At 37.1% G+C, this 15,080-nt stretch overlaps 1 protein-coding gene across 1 annotated transcript; it reads left to right on the top strand.

Moving 5' to 3' along the window:
* Window positions 1-1,572: 1,572 nt before the first annotated feature.
* LOC127617752 (neuroblast differentiation-associated protein AHNAK-like) lies at window positions 1,573-14,218 on the top strand. The gene is made up of 5 exons (XM_052089833.1): window positions 1,573-1,587; window positions 1,958-2,111; window positions 2,213-2,382; window positions 2,478-6,480; window positions 6,718-14,218. The coding sequence occupies exons 1-5, from the start codon at window positions 1,573-1,575 to the stop codon at window positions 13,161-13,163; spliced, it is 10,788 nt and encodes a 3,595-aa protein (XP_051945793.1). The 3' UTR covers window positions 13,164-14,218.
* The last annotated feature ends 862 nt before the right edge of the window (window positions 14,219-15,080 follow it).

Genomic DNA, 15,080 nt, shown 5'->3' with positions numbered 1-15,080 from the left:
CTGACCTAAAATTTTAAACTTGTGTTACAATGTTTTTCTAAATCTTTAAATAGTTTTTGAGAATATATGATTGAATTTTATATATATATATATATATATATATATATATATATATATATATATATATATATATATTTAAGAACATTTGATTTAATTTGAAATAAAACATTTCAACTGAATTTCTTTAATGTAATTATTATTTACAGCAGTAATTCATTTAGTTATTTCTAAACGTGAGGGGGACATGTATGCACTTATAAAGGCTGTTACGCCCCTGGGTTAAGAAATAAAATAAAAAATTCTTATTGGCTCAGCATTCAAAGTTTTACACACAGCAATGACATCATCAACATATTTACATTCCGAATTGAGATTGGTCTTGCTTTGTCTTCATATATTTAACCATTTATCTATATCATAGTATATATAATATCTAAAATGATTTATGTAATACTGTACATGGTAAACATAAACATATAAATATACTCTATGATTTAATGCCATCTAAACCTATGTGCCTTGATCCCCCATAAGTGTTTGAGGAAAGTGTAGGTTAATGGCCACTTATTCTAAGTGCATTCTGTTATGGAAAGATTTGTATTTTTACAATACAACAGCTGCAAATAATATTAACAACCATATTAGTTTCACTTATTTTAGGCCTTCTTCTCCTGCTCTCTCAAAGCCCATGTTTCCATCTTGGTCTAATTGCTGGAAGTATAAGCCAACCCCTTCAGATCAATAGAGTGCCTCACTTTACAGGAAGCAACAGAAGCAGGTAGAATGTCTGGATCCTGTGAGAATACTTGCCAGGAAATCACAGTGTTATTGTCTTAAACTCTTGCACATTTGCAGATACCAAAGTTTTGGTCTGACAAAATATATCCCACATAGACTCTCCAATCAGTAAATGCTGTAAAACAACAGAAATATAAAGGAATCCTATAAATGGATGACTGTAAATGACCAGCAAGCTGTTGAAGGTTTAGATGGATTCTTACATTTCAGCCATGACACATTCCCATAACAGCTTTTTGCTGAGAGCTGTGAAGCCTATGTATTCAAGAAGCTTGAAACTGCTCCCTTGATAACTGTTATGTTTATTTTGCGTTTTTCATCACAACAGGTGATGGACGAAGGCTGAAGGGACCAGAGCAAGACACTGCTGATGATTTTGTGAGTTACATACAAGTAGAGCACACTCAGCAAATATACAGTTATTAATGATATAGTGACTCGATGTTTTGATTAACACTATCTTTCATTGGTATTTATTGTAACAGGCTTGTGAGGGGCCTGAAGTTTTAGAGGAGGAACGACCCCGCCCTCAGGGTTCCTCCCCTGTTGAGGAATTCCCTACCACAGAAAAATATGTAAAACAGGTGATCTCTACATCACACTCTACTTTAGATTTAATACGAGTAATTGTGCAAATTCAGTTTTACAATAATGTAAATTTACTAAAAATTTTGCCAGGCTGAAGGTGACTTCTATGACTCACCCACCAAGAGTTCCAAAAAAGGCAAAAGGATTGGTTTTGGGTCACTGTTTGACAAGCGCTCCTCTGCCAAAATGAATCAAACAGAGGTAAGAAACAACTATGGTGGGGGATTCACTAAGAATTTTAAGTGTTGATTGAATTTTTTATGTGCATACACAGTCTGCACTGTTTTAGGATCCAATTCACAAAAGGAATTATGCAATCAGTTAATATGCCCAAAATATGAGTGCATTTTGTAGGCTGGTTCGGAAATCGAAAGTGCACTTGAGTACACGGCAAGTCTGTTTATAATACAGTACTCTTTTTCATGATTAGCTCAACAGTGGCACAGTACTGTAAATTCACTCTCTAAAGTCTTGTCTACAGATGACATACCGTAAAAGATAATTAATGATTAGAAATGTGGACAGAGAAATTCTGAAAAGGATTATAAATTACTTCTGCATTCTGTTTCAGGAGATGCAAAATGATGAGTCAGAAATTATAGTGAAGACTGCAAAGGAAGTCTGTGCAGAGGGTTTGGTTGTAAGAGGAGGGGGAAATGACGGCATCTTTATCAAGGAATTAAAACCAGAGACGCCTGCCTCAAAGCATCTAAGTGTGAATGAAGGTGTGATGACATTCTTATTATTATGATGAATATAGCTTAATTTGTTCTGATCCAACTTGTCACTTGCGTGCTCATCAATGTCCTTCCATCTGACCTTTCAGGTGACCAGATACTTAGTGCTACAGTATACTTTGATAATGTGTCTTATGAAGATGCCCTCCAGATTCTTGAGCATGCACAACCATATAAAGTGGAGTTCTGTCTAAAACGCAAACCTGTTCCAACAAGAATACAAGAAGATGATGAGTCAATGAAGCCAGATGTAACCATTGTAAATATTGCACTGTCCATTTCTGTCGATTGCAGAATACCTCAAAGCCTCTAAGAGTTCAATCACTTCATATATGTTTCTTCAATGTTTCACAGGGTGAGGAGGCTGAAGGAGAGGAAAGTAGTGAACCAGAGATGAGAGACCGAAGAAAGACAAAAAAGCAACAGGATCGCATCTCATGGCCAAAATGTCCTTCCTTTAGCAAGGGTCGGAGGGCGAATTTTAAGAGATCTCACAGCACATCAGAAGCAGAAGAACGGAGGAAATTAGAGATAAGTCCACTGACAAGTGACACAGAGTCACCAATTAAGTCTCCATTAAAGTCTCCAGATGGAAAGGAAAAGAAAAAGATGCACAAAATGAAGCTTAAGATGAGGATGACAGGTCGCAGGAGCAAGTCCGTAGAAGAGACCCCAGAAAATGGAGAGGAGCTATCGACAGACAATATGGAGGTCTTGGAAAACCAAACGTTTGTGAATATTGCTGAAGAACACAGCTTTCAGGAGCCAGTGATTAATTTGGTAGAGAGCCCAAAACTGTTGGAGGAAGCTGATAATACAGAGCCTTCTAAAACAAGAAATGAATATACATGCCCAACTTTGCCAGTGACTGAATCATTGCATAAGTTTGAGCTTATTAGCTTGGACAATACATTAAAGACTACTGATATTACAGTTGCTCTTGGGGAGGATAGCAAAGAAAGGAGAGAAAGATCGGAGTTAAAGTTTAGCATTCAAGGAAAGGATCAATCTGAATTAGGAACAGAGAGCCAATTAAAGTCTGTCTCAAGTGGAATGAGAACTTCAGATCCATCGACATCCAGCCCCAACTTAATTTTACAAAGAGAGGAAGTGGGACACCAAGTTGATTCTGATAGCAAGCTGATATATCAAGAGATTTTAGAGAAGACCCAAGGGCAAGAAGACATTGACATGAGCATACCTAAAGCTGATGTTTCTCTGGACATATCAGATGTAGAACTGATGCAAAAATCACCAAGGATTGGCAGTGACAAGGAAAAGAAAGAAAGGAACGTTCTTGAAACAGAAAGTTATGGGATTCGAACCAGAGGTCCGCTGGCAGACATAGCGGCATCAAAGAGTCCTTTTACAAAAACAGTAAATAATCTAGAGTTTATGTCTTCAGACTCTTTCACTTTTGAGATTAAAACAATGCAGGATGTGTCCTCAACTGTCATGGGCACAAAGAAATCAAGCACTCTAACACCTGTTTTATTCCAGCCAAAGCCAAATGCTCTGGATGAGGATAAAAGTAGGAAGAGTCCTGGTAGTAGCGTTCAAGTTATCAAATCTTCTGAGTTAACAGAAAAATCAAATATTGATTTAATTCTAACTGATCTTGGTAAAAGACCAGAGTCAAAGTTTAAACTGCCTAAGGTGGATATATCTGAATTTGACTACCATGAGTCAATAATCATAAGACAGAAAGACCCAACCAAAGCTCCTCTCCTGAAACGAGAGGAAATTGAGATTCCTGGGATGGAGGACAAAGGATCAAAAGCCAACTTACAGTCACCTAGAATGAAAGAACCAAAAATTGAGAAGATAATACAAATCTCAAAAGTTCAGGGGGAAGTTCAAGAGTTTAATGTTGAGGATGTAAAGGAAGCAGTATCAAAATTCCCAGCATTTAAATTACCCGAGAGAGACATCACAGGGGTCCTTGTACAGAGAGAAATCAAAATAAAGGAAATGAAGGCAGACCAGACTGGCATGACACCTAAAGGATCCCCTAGTAAAATTTCAAGCTTGAGCACAGAAATAAGCAGTAAGCTGACTGAAAACACAATGGATAAAGAAAAATGGACAACTCCTACTTTTGTTACAAAAGATGAAGCCTTCAAATTACCAAACATTGAACAATTGCATCTTCATGAGGAAACACGTATAACTGAGAAAAAAATAGACAAATCAATAGCAAAATTTGAAGCCCAACAATCCAAAACAGGCCAAATGTTGGCAAGGGATGATAAGATTAGTACTTCCCCAGATGTAAAATTCAAACTTCCAAAACGTGAAGACATTGAAATACCAGGAATGGAAGCCATTGAGCAATTAGTTCAGGTGCAAAAAATAAAAGTAGCCAAAGACACTCAAGTTGATGCTATAAAAGACTATACTGATGCATACATAATTGAAAGATCAAATATCAAAGTGGTCAAAAAAGGACATGAGAAGAAATCAAAGAAAGCAAAGGAATCTATGCCAAGTTTTGGAATCATGAAACCTGACATTCGCTTCCCAGATATTGGGATTGAGTTACCAGAAAAGGCCACCTCATCGAAAAGTGATGAAGTGAAGGAAATGAAAGCTGAAGCAAAAATGTCTCTTGATGAAACAAAAACAATCAAACAATCTGCTGAAGAGACAACATTTAAAAAGTCTCAAGAAGGAGATGTAAAGGGTGATCAAATGCTTCATCATGGCAAAAGCGCAGTTATGACAACCCCAAAACAAGAGGTAACTCAACAAATGTCATCTACTAATGAAGGAGAACCGAAAGCTACTGCATATGAGCCATCTTTGGCAAAGGCTGAAATAAAAAACAAAGACACAAACACTGGTGTCTCTCCACATAAAATGAAACTGCCAAAATTCAAAATGCCAAAAATCGGAGGGAAATCAATAAAAGAATCAACTGAAACAACTATAAAAGATGATGTTACAATGCAAAGAAATGACACAATAGAGGTTGAATTAGATTCTGAGAAGAGAACATCTGAAACTGATACCAAAGCACAAAGTTTTGAAATACATTATAGTAAAATAAAAATGCCTAGTTTAGATATTTCTCTTCCAAAAGTAAAAATCCCAAAGTCAGAGGGAAAAACAAGGCAGGAGGAAACTGGACTCTCAAAGCCTGAAATTGATGCAGGTGTTGAATTTAACAAGGACCATATCCCTAGTGAGACACCAGGGCCCACTAAAGAAAGGGCTGGTAAAGTTGACATAAAGGTAAAGGCTGTAGAAGATGAAGAAGCACAAGAGGAGAGTGGATGTAGAATGATCAAGATTGGTATCTCATTGCCAAAAGAGAAGACAGAACAATGTGGTCTTCTACCAGATGAAACAATCTTATCTGAAGGAAATACCATAAAGGTTGATGGAAAAACTGAGGTTGAGTCATCTGAACTGCCACAAACAGAAATCAAAGAAACTGAGTCTAAAATGAAGAAGAGGAAAATATCGTTTCCCAAATTTGGATTCTCTAAATCTGAAAAATCTAATGCTGACATATCTCTTTCAACAGTGCACAGCTCTTTTCAAGAGGGAGGTGCTGAAGTAACAGAACAATATGTTCAAAGTAAGACCACTGAGGCAGAGGATTCTCCAACAATTAAACTTCCAAAATGTGTTGTCTCCTTTCCAAAGGCAACCGATGCTGGGACTGATATTCAACTGCCTGGTGTCAGCACGGAGGTAGCTACTATGGATGTTAAATTTCCAGAGGCCAAGCTATCAGGAGAACTTAAAGCACCACCTGACATAAATGTCTCAGAGAATATTCTCAGTGTATCCAAGCCTGATGATGAAATGTCTATATCTGAGGGAAAATTTGAAATCACCGATACTAACATTCCAAAAGTAGATGAAGTTAGTATCAAACCATCTCCAGAACTTTCATTTTCTAAATCAGAGGTTCAGGCTAGTCTGACGGAAGGCAATGTGGAAATAAAAGCGCCAAATGCAGCATTCATCATTTCTAAGGGTGATGCTGAACAAAAGGATCAAACAATTGGTAGTGCACCAGTAAAGTTTAAACTCCCCTCTATCAACTTGCCAAAGTTTGGAGGTAAAGCATCCAAGGTAGCGAAAGATATGCCAACTGTGGATATAGATGCTGAAGAACCTGATGTGAGACTTCCAGAAGAACAAATAAGTATGAAACTAAAAGACGATGCGCCATCAGGTGATATCAATGAATCTTATATGACCACAGAAGGTGTTAGTGTAGATTTAAAGGTTGAAGACGCAAAGCCCAAAGGACAAGAAAATATGGTTAAGCAGCAGAAATTTGGAATTAGCCTTTCAGAAGTAAAAGCTCCAGACACTGATTTTAGTACGTCAAAGAAAGATGGTGATATTACTTCAGTGGATGTAAAAACTGAGGTACATTCATCTTACGTTGAAGTGCCCACAGACATATTTGACAAACCAGAAGATGATTCTAAAGGCCCAAATGTAAAGCTGAAAAGACCAAGCTATTCACTTCCAAAATTTGGGTTTTCAAAACCAGATGTTAAGGCTTCTGAGACTGATTTGACCCTTCCAATAGTCGACGCCTCCAAACTAGCAGGTAGTATGGACAATGAAGAATTAACTGTAGACACGAAAGAGTCAAATGATGAGGCTGCCCAGACTGAAAATGTTTCAAGAGGATCTCCAACAAAATTTAAACTTCCCACAATAAAATTTCCTAAATTTGGAGTCTCATTTCAAAAGGCAACAGGCTCTGACCTTGACAAACAAATGCCTGGAGTGACCAAAGATGAACCTTCCATGGAAATTAAATTGCCAGAGGCTGAAATGTCTGGGGAATTACCATCATTACCTGAAATGAAAAGTTTATCCAAACCTGAAGCTGATGTCTCTACACCAGAGTCAGAAATGATAGAGGATGCTCATTGTGAACAGAAAAAAGACAATGATTTCTCTCCGCGGCTTGCATTTTCTAAATCAGATGTTAAGATAAGCCTTGCAGACCATGGTCTTGATGAAAAGCCAGCTAAAGAAGATTCAATATCAGGTATGGATCTGCAGGCCAAGAAACTTGACACTGAAGTCAAACTTCCTTCAGTTAAATTAGAGGCAGTAATTTCAGAGGCTAAAGAAAAAGAGAGTGATATTACATTTAAAAAACAGAAAATATCATTTCCAAAATTTGGATTTTCCAAATCTGATTCTAGGATCACTGATGCTGACCCCAGTCTCCAAAAAGAAGGAATATCTGTTCCACACACTGAGATCAAAGAGACTGAAGTAAAAATTCCTGCTCCAGATGTTGCAGTCGAGGATAAAAATAAAATTACTACTGGTTCTCCATCTAAATTCAAGCTTCCAACAATTTCTCTCCATAAATTTGAAAAGACTATGGAGGAATCTACTGCAAAAGCAGATGATGTAACACAGTCAGAAATAAAAGAAGAATCAGAAAATGCATCAAAAAATGAAACCAAACTTGATAACTCAGAACAAACAGCGACTCAAGGTACAGAACCATTAAAACTACATTTTGAAAGTCAGCCAGTGGATGCTGAAATAAAGACCAAAGACATTGATACTGAAAGTCAAGGGAGTAGATTTATGATGCCTAAATTTGAATTTTCATTTACAAAGCTAAAGGGGCCAGAAAGTAACAAAGGTGCATCAAAAAGGGAGGATAATGTAGACAAAATGGAGGATACACCAACACATGACATGAAAATGGAAAGTCTGTCCATTGAGGGAAAAGAAGACATACCTGGGGATGCAAAGGAAACTGGGATAAAGTTGAAGGATCCAAAAGTGCTGAGCTCAGAGCATGGACTTTCTAAACAAGACATTAAATCTCCAGAGGTTAACACTGATATATGTGATATATCTATAACAGCGACAGCAGATGTGAAACAACCAGAATCTGACATAAAAATTCAAACAACAGAGATGTTAAAAGATCATAAATCCAAAGGAGGTTCACCAATCAAATTCAAACTTCCCACTTTCAAACTACCCAAATTTGGAAGTTCTGCTTCAAAAACAAAACCTGAAATTACAGAATTGAGTGGTGATGTGCTTCCTTTGGAGGCCCCAGTGATTGATGTAGATATAGCTGTCAAAGGAACTCAAGTAAGTGGTCCAGAAACACAAACAAAAATTATGAATGAAGCCCTATCTGCAGAAATGAAGGGACCTCATCTGGCCACAGAGGGTCAATCTGCTAATGTGGACTTAAAGGTTGAAGATGCAGAACTTGAAGGACAAGGGTGTAAGGTTAAGGTGCCAAAGTTTGGCATTGACATTTATCAAGTAGAAGGGTCTGATTTAAGTACATTAAAGGCAGGGGACACAGCTGCTGAAGCACAGGAAACTGATATCAAAGAACTAAAGATGACAACTGAGGGGAAAGCACACACATCAGAACACGATTCTAAAGGCCCAGATGTGATTATGGCATTACCCCAATTAGTTTTTTCAAAACCAGAAGTAAAAACATCTGAGGTTAATGTAAATGTTCAGAAAATGGATGTCCCAGTACCAGAAGGCAGCATGGACATAGAAGATGCAAATGTAGATATCAAAGTGTCAACAGTGGAGTCAGACCAAAAGGATTCAACATTTTTTGGCTCTCCAACAAAGTTTACATTTCCATCGATCAACTTCTCAAAATTTGGAGTTAAATCACAAAAAACAGCATTAGACATTAATATTAAAGAATCAGAACCTGAGGCCACAAACACAAAATGTTCTCAACCTGAAGTAAAGTTAGAAGTACAGCGACCCAAGCATACAGTTCAAGATTATGAAACTGAGAGGAGTGCAGAAATACCTGAGGTTGATTCCAAAGGAAAAGGAAAAGTTAAGAGACAAAGCTTTTCATTTCCCAAGTTTGGGTTTTCTAAACCGGACACAACGACTCCACAACTTGATGACAAGATTGATGTATCTAAACCTGAAGGCACCGTGCATGTAACAGAACAAACAGCAGAAATTACACTTCCAGGGGTAGTGGTAGAGGCTGAACAGAAAGATCCAACAATTGTTGTGTCCCCAACTAAATTTAAACTACCAGCATTTAACCTGCCTAAATTTGGAGTCAAAACCACAAAAGGCACTGTAAATTTACCATCAGCAGCAGGAGATATCAAAGGAAAAGAAATTAGTGTTTATGAAGGAGACATCGAAGATTCAGGACAAATACCAAAAATTGATACAGAAGAAATAAAAACAGAGTCTGATATGAGTCCTACAAAAAGAGAAACTGATATTAATCTAGCAGAGGGGAAGTTAATACAACTCCCACTTGATGTTGACGGATCTATTGAGGGAAAAGCAGACATACCTGTGGTTGACACGAAAGGACTGGATGTGAAACTGAAGAAACCAAGCTTTTCACTTCCAAAATTTGTTTTTCCAAAGCCAGATATTATGGACCAAGAAACTGATGCCAGCCAACCAAAGACTGATATGTCTATCATAGAGGGAAACATAGCTTTTGAAGAACAAGATGCAGAAATTACTTTCCCAGATGAAGTGAACAAACAAGATGATCCAACAACTGTTTCTCTGACAAAATTTAAACTCCCCTCAATCAACCTTCCAAAATTTGGAATTAAATATCCAAAGGCCACATCTGATATTCCAACAGTAGATGCAGACATCGAAGAACCTGAAATGGTTTTTCCTGAATCAGGAGAGGTACAAACAAATATAGACATTAAGGGTCCCTCTGCTGATGTGGACATTATGGACAAAGGGACTGAAATTGATGGGCTGGGAAGCAAGTTCAAGCTGCCAAAATTTGGAATTGGCATGCCAAAGCTAAAGGAGATAGAGGTGGAGGGTAAAGAAACAAAAGCAGAGACTGGGCCACTATCTGAAGAACAGGTAAATGTACAAAAGCCTGATGTTGCAATTAAAGATGTTACATTTGAGATGAAAGCAGATATAGCTGACATTGATTCCAAAGGGCTGAACGTGAAACTTCCAAAATTGGGATTGTCAAAACCAGATCTAAAATCTCCTGAAGTTGATGTGAGCCTGCCCAAAACTGATTTGGAGATATCAATGGGAATTGCTGAGGTTTCAGAACAATCTGCATATATTAAATCTCCAGAAAAAGAAATCGTTGGCTCTCCAACAAGATTTAAACTTCCAACAATCAATTTCCCAAAATTTGGAATGAAAGCATCAAAGGGCACAGTGGATATACCAACAGCAAATGTGGATATCAAAGGGCCTGAATTTAGTCTTTGTGATGAGAACATTAAAAATTCATCAGAAGTATCATGTGTTGACATAAAAGGGCTAACAGCAAATGTTGAGGATGCTTCTATTGAGGTGAACATAAAGGGGGAAGGAATCGATATAGAGCAACAAGATGGCAAATTTAAGATTCCAAAATTTGGAATTGCACTTCCTAAAATAAAAGGTCCAGACAGCGACCAGGGGCCTGAGGAAACTCAGAGTGAAATACCAGGGGTTGTACTATGTATAGAGAGTAAAGAGCTAAATCTAACCAAAGAGTTGGTGGAAGTAGATATGGAGGCTAAAGATACTGAACTTGAAGTAGAAGAAAGTAAATTCAAACTACCAAAAATTTCTCTACAAAACTTGAAAGGTCCTGAAATTGACATTAATGTTTCAAAGGCAGAAGATTCTCAGACTGAAGCCAAAGAATCTAAGCCTTCAAAAACAGACAATGTTGATGCTGATTTAACCGATATGAGTTCTAAGGGAATTGCTGTAAAAATGAAGAAGCAAAGCCTTGCATTTACAAAAATTGGATTTTCAAAATCAGATGGCAAGACACAAGATATACAAGCCACTGAAACACCAGCAGATGTTTCCTTGCCAGAGGGCTCTACAGAAATAAAAGTAAGCGAGAAAGATATTAAAACACCAGAGGGCGAAATTGAAATAACAAGTCCACAATTTGGTTCACCAACAAGATTTAAACTCCCAACAATAAAATTACCCAAATTTGGAGTTTCCACTTCAAAGGCCATTGACAAAGAACCAAAGGATGATGCTGCTGACATCAAGGAAACTAAAGTTAGTTCAGTGGATAATAAGGGAGAGACATCAAAGTTGGATCCATTAGATGTTGCAGAGGTGGAGGCCACTTCCATTGACACCAATATTAAAGCTAAAGGAATTCATCAAGAAGGACAGGAAAATAAATTTAAACTTCCAAAGTTTGGGATTTCATTACCCAAAGTAAAAGGCCCTGAGCTAGGAGTTGCTGCAAAGGAGGTGAAAAAAGGAGCACCTGAAATTGGTATCACAGAACCAGAAATGAAGACCCCAGCCGAAGTATGTCTCCCAACAATAGACATAGCTTCACAAGAGGGAAGTGCCAGCATTCAGAAAACAGAGGTAGAAACAGAGCATAAAGACAATACAATTGTTACAGGCTCTCCAAGTAAATTCAAATTACCTGCTTTTAAAATGCCAAAATTTGGAATTTCAGCTCAAAAGACATCTGACATAAAAGCAGAAGTGGCAGGGGTTGATGAATCAGACACTAACACTGACCTTAGTATTGGAGACAAGGCCATGCAAGGACAAGGTTCTAAAGCAATAAGCAGAGAGAGTGAAATTAAAGAAACCACTGAAAAGAATCCAGAGGCTGCTGTTAAAAAAGTGGATATGGACAAAGGCTCACCGAGTAAATTTAAACTTCCTTCCATAAAAATGCCAAAAAGGAGCATGTCAAGAACAAAATCTCAAGATGGAGAAGATGACACAACCATAAAGACCAGCGCTCCAGATGCTAAAACAGAACCCAAAGATGATTTGCAAGAGCCTGAAAAATCCCCCAAATTTACAATGCCTTCCCTTGGGGATGTTATCAGGGGCTTTGAGGTAGAATTTAATGTTCCAACATTAGAAGAAATGGAAGCACAAAAGGACAAGCCATCTGTTAAGCATGATCATGAGTCTGGAGTCAAAGTTGAGGCATCAGCAGAACATAGGGACAAAGGAACTCCAGAAAAATCTAAGTTTAAATTTAAATTTCCAAAATTAGGATTCAGCCAGTCCTCAGATGAAAGTGATAAGTTAGTGGATGCTAAGGTTGAAGAAACAGATAAGAATATGAAAGCTTCGACAGATCAGAAAACAGAGGTTAACAAAGAGCAAGAAAAAACTGAGAAGGGAAGTTGGTTCAGTTTTTCCAAATTTTCTCCAACCAAAACTGCAAAGACCAATGAGAAAGAAGTAATTCAACCACCTAAGGAGGCTGAGAAAATTGAAATTAATGACAATGTAGAGAAAGAATCCCGCAAAGTGAATGAGGAACCTGAGAAGAGCCCCCTGAGTGAGATTGTTGAGGAGAATATCAGCCCAACATTGTCACTGAGGTCATCTGAAGCCTTTGCTGATATAAGTTCCACACAAACCACTGAGCAGGTTGACCTGTCACAGACCTCGCCTACGAAAGTAAAAGTAAAATATGCTGAACCTACTCCCACGGTTGGGGTCAATGATGTAAATAAGGAGGTTGTGTCTTCCACAGGCAGATGTGAACTGATATCTATGGAGCCTCACCAGCCAGAGAGAGTGAATATCCCATTTTCATCAGATAAGTCCTCACCTTCAGTGGACACACTTAAACAGATGTCAGGGGAAATTCATGTCATCACATCGAACATACAAGCTATACCAGACACACAGCAAGCTGCAATCCTTTCTAATTTAGATGTTCATGGAATTCACACCTCACCTTTACATGTAACACTCGGATCAGACTCAGTGTTGACAGTGGAGGAAACCAGAGTGCAAAGTGGGGAGCACACTTTAGTGGAAAGGCATGTTGTGAAAGAGACGATAAGTGAAGAAACTGTACTTGTTACCCAGAGAACACGTGTATTTGAAGGAGACTCTGTAGAACCCATTTCTAATGAAACAGCTTCCTCTATTCATAAGCTGCGAGATGCAGTGCACACTGAGAAAATGAAGTTTTTTGACAGTGTAGAGACAGCTGAAGAGGTCAGTTTAAAGAGCGCAGAAATATCTATAAGACATATGGATTCCTTTACTGATGACAATGAGGGGAAATGAACACTATAGGGCTGAGTTGTAAATAGAATCAGCTGATTTTATGCTTTTGAATGTACTGTATGTTTCAGTGTTCTTATATATATATAACCATATAAGCCAGCTGGATTGTAATGCTAAAATGCAAAGCTAGGCCAGCGCTGACACTTATTTATTAACATATCACACAGAGTGTTGTTTAGATAATGGAGATTTTACGCATAAATTATTAAAAAAAGTATATCCACTGGAAAAATTATATATATAAATAAGCAAGGAAAAATAGGAAGAAATATTACATTATAATTTCACTCTTAAAAATAAAGGTTCTAGATCAGCATGTATGGTCCTGCAAAGAAACTTTAACATCCATGGAACATTCCCATTGCACAAAATGTTCTTTGTAGAGGAAAAAGGTTATTTAGACTATAAAAAGGTTCTTCAAAATTGTTCTTTTAAATACTTGTCACTGAAAGTTTCTTTGGGGATCCAAAAATGGTACTTCTATTGCATGGTTGATAAAACCTTTTTGGAACCTTTATTTTTAAGAGTGTTGATTGTGTGGGTTGTCAGTGTGCTATAGAATAAAACTACTATCGTGGGAATATTATTTACAGTGCGAACTCAAGCAAATATTCAAGCAAACACTGTTTAAATAGATGTATTCACGAAAATTTAAAAGTTGGTGTGGCTTTGAAAGTATCACATATTGAGGCATTTATTTCTTTGAGCTTATCTATTTTGACAAAATATGTAATTGCATATAAATGTGTTTCTGCGGCCTTAGAAAAAAAATTCAAATGCAAATAATTATGTAAATATATTTTATTCAGTTGAATGTCATTGTTAGCTTATAATAAAGCATTTACACCTGATAAAATGTATGGATTTTCAGAAAAATGTATGTAGAAAATGCATATTTTAAGTTTCTTAATAAGCAATGACTGATCTTTTAACATATAGTCAAATTAATCAAATGAATGTTGTGAGAAGAACACTTCAACTGGCCACTGCAAACTGAATAACACATTAAAATATGCTTGCACATAAAAAGTAAAACAATATGTTCAGTAGCATTTTGTGCACTTAATAAAGTTATTTCTGAAATGTTCATCAACTGAGTACATTTTCTTCACTTCTAGATGTTTATTTACTAATAAGGGGGATTTGAGCTGATTGAGAGACAATTTGATTAGAGAATCTTAAATTCCTTTGTGAAAGTTTAAAGTCTGTGTCTATTTTTTGATGGTTTATTCTAAGAGAATCATATTTAGTCACTGCATTGTGGCTTCAGATCATACAGTACATAATACTTTGAAATATATATTTAAAATATATTGTTTTGCTTTGACCATTATCTTTTGACCAGTGGAAGATTACCAGTACTTTAGGATAACAAAATAATGACTGTATTCTTTGTCACTGTAGTGTTATATTTTCCTCTGGAGTGCAGCATAATCAAGCCTGCATATAAACTGCATATTCTGTATGTGCTGAAATACTTACAGGTTGCACCTACTGGCACTGACACTAATTACATAATTAATTTATGATTATGGGTGTTTTCCACCTGCGATGGGACCAAGCAGTCCCAAGGAGAATCACATAGGAGAGAAGGAATGGCATCCAAGAAGATGTTTATTCAGTCAGAGGTGCAAAATGTGGAAATAAATAGTGTATATAAGCAATCATAAAAACAAGGTTACATTGGGAAAAAAGTCTAGATCTGTTTTTGGTACTAATAGCAGTACCTACCCCCCTCCCTAAACTATAGAGGCCAGAGTAACTTTGCACTTAAGCGATGCTAGCAACCTTGTCCCATATGCTCTAAACATTTATCATCCATCTTTCTTTCCCCCCTAGTGGCAGCTGGATTTAATACAAGATGTTTCAGCCTTTGCAAATTAGACCATAACACTATCTTAAATAAAATTAACCTTC

The sequence above is a fragment of the Xyrauchen texanus genome, chromosome 24, assembly GCF_025860055.1.
Source record: "Xyrauchen texanus isolate HMW12.3.18 chromosome 24, RBS_HiC_50CHRs, whole genome shotgun sequence".
In the NCBI taxonomy this organism is placed as follows: Eukaryota; Metazoa; Chordata; class Actinopteri; order Cypriniformes; family Catostomidae; genus Xyrauchen; species Xyrauchen texanus.
The sequence above is the reverse complement of the archived record's forward strand: the minus strand, read 5'-3'. Positions and strand labels throughout refer to the sequence as shown.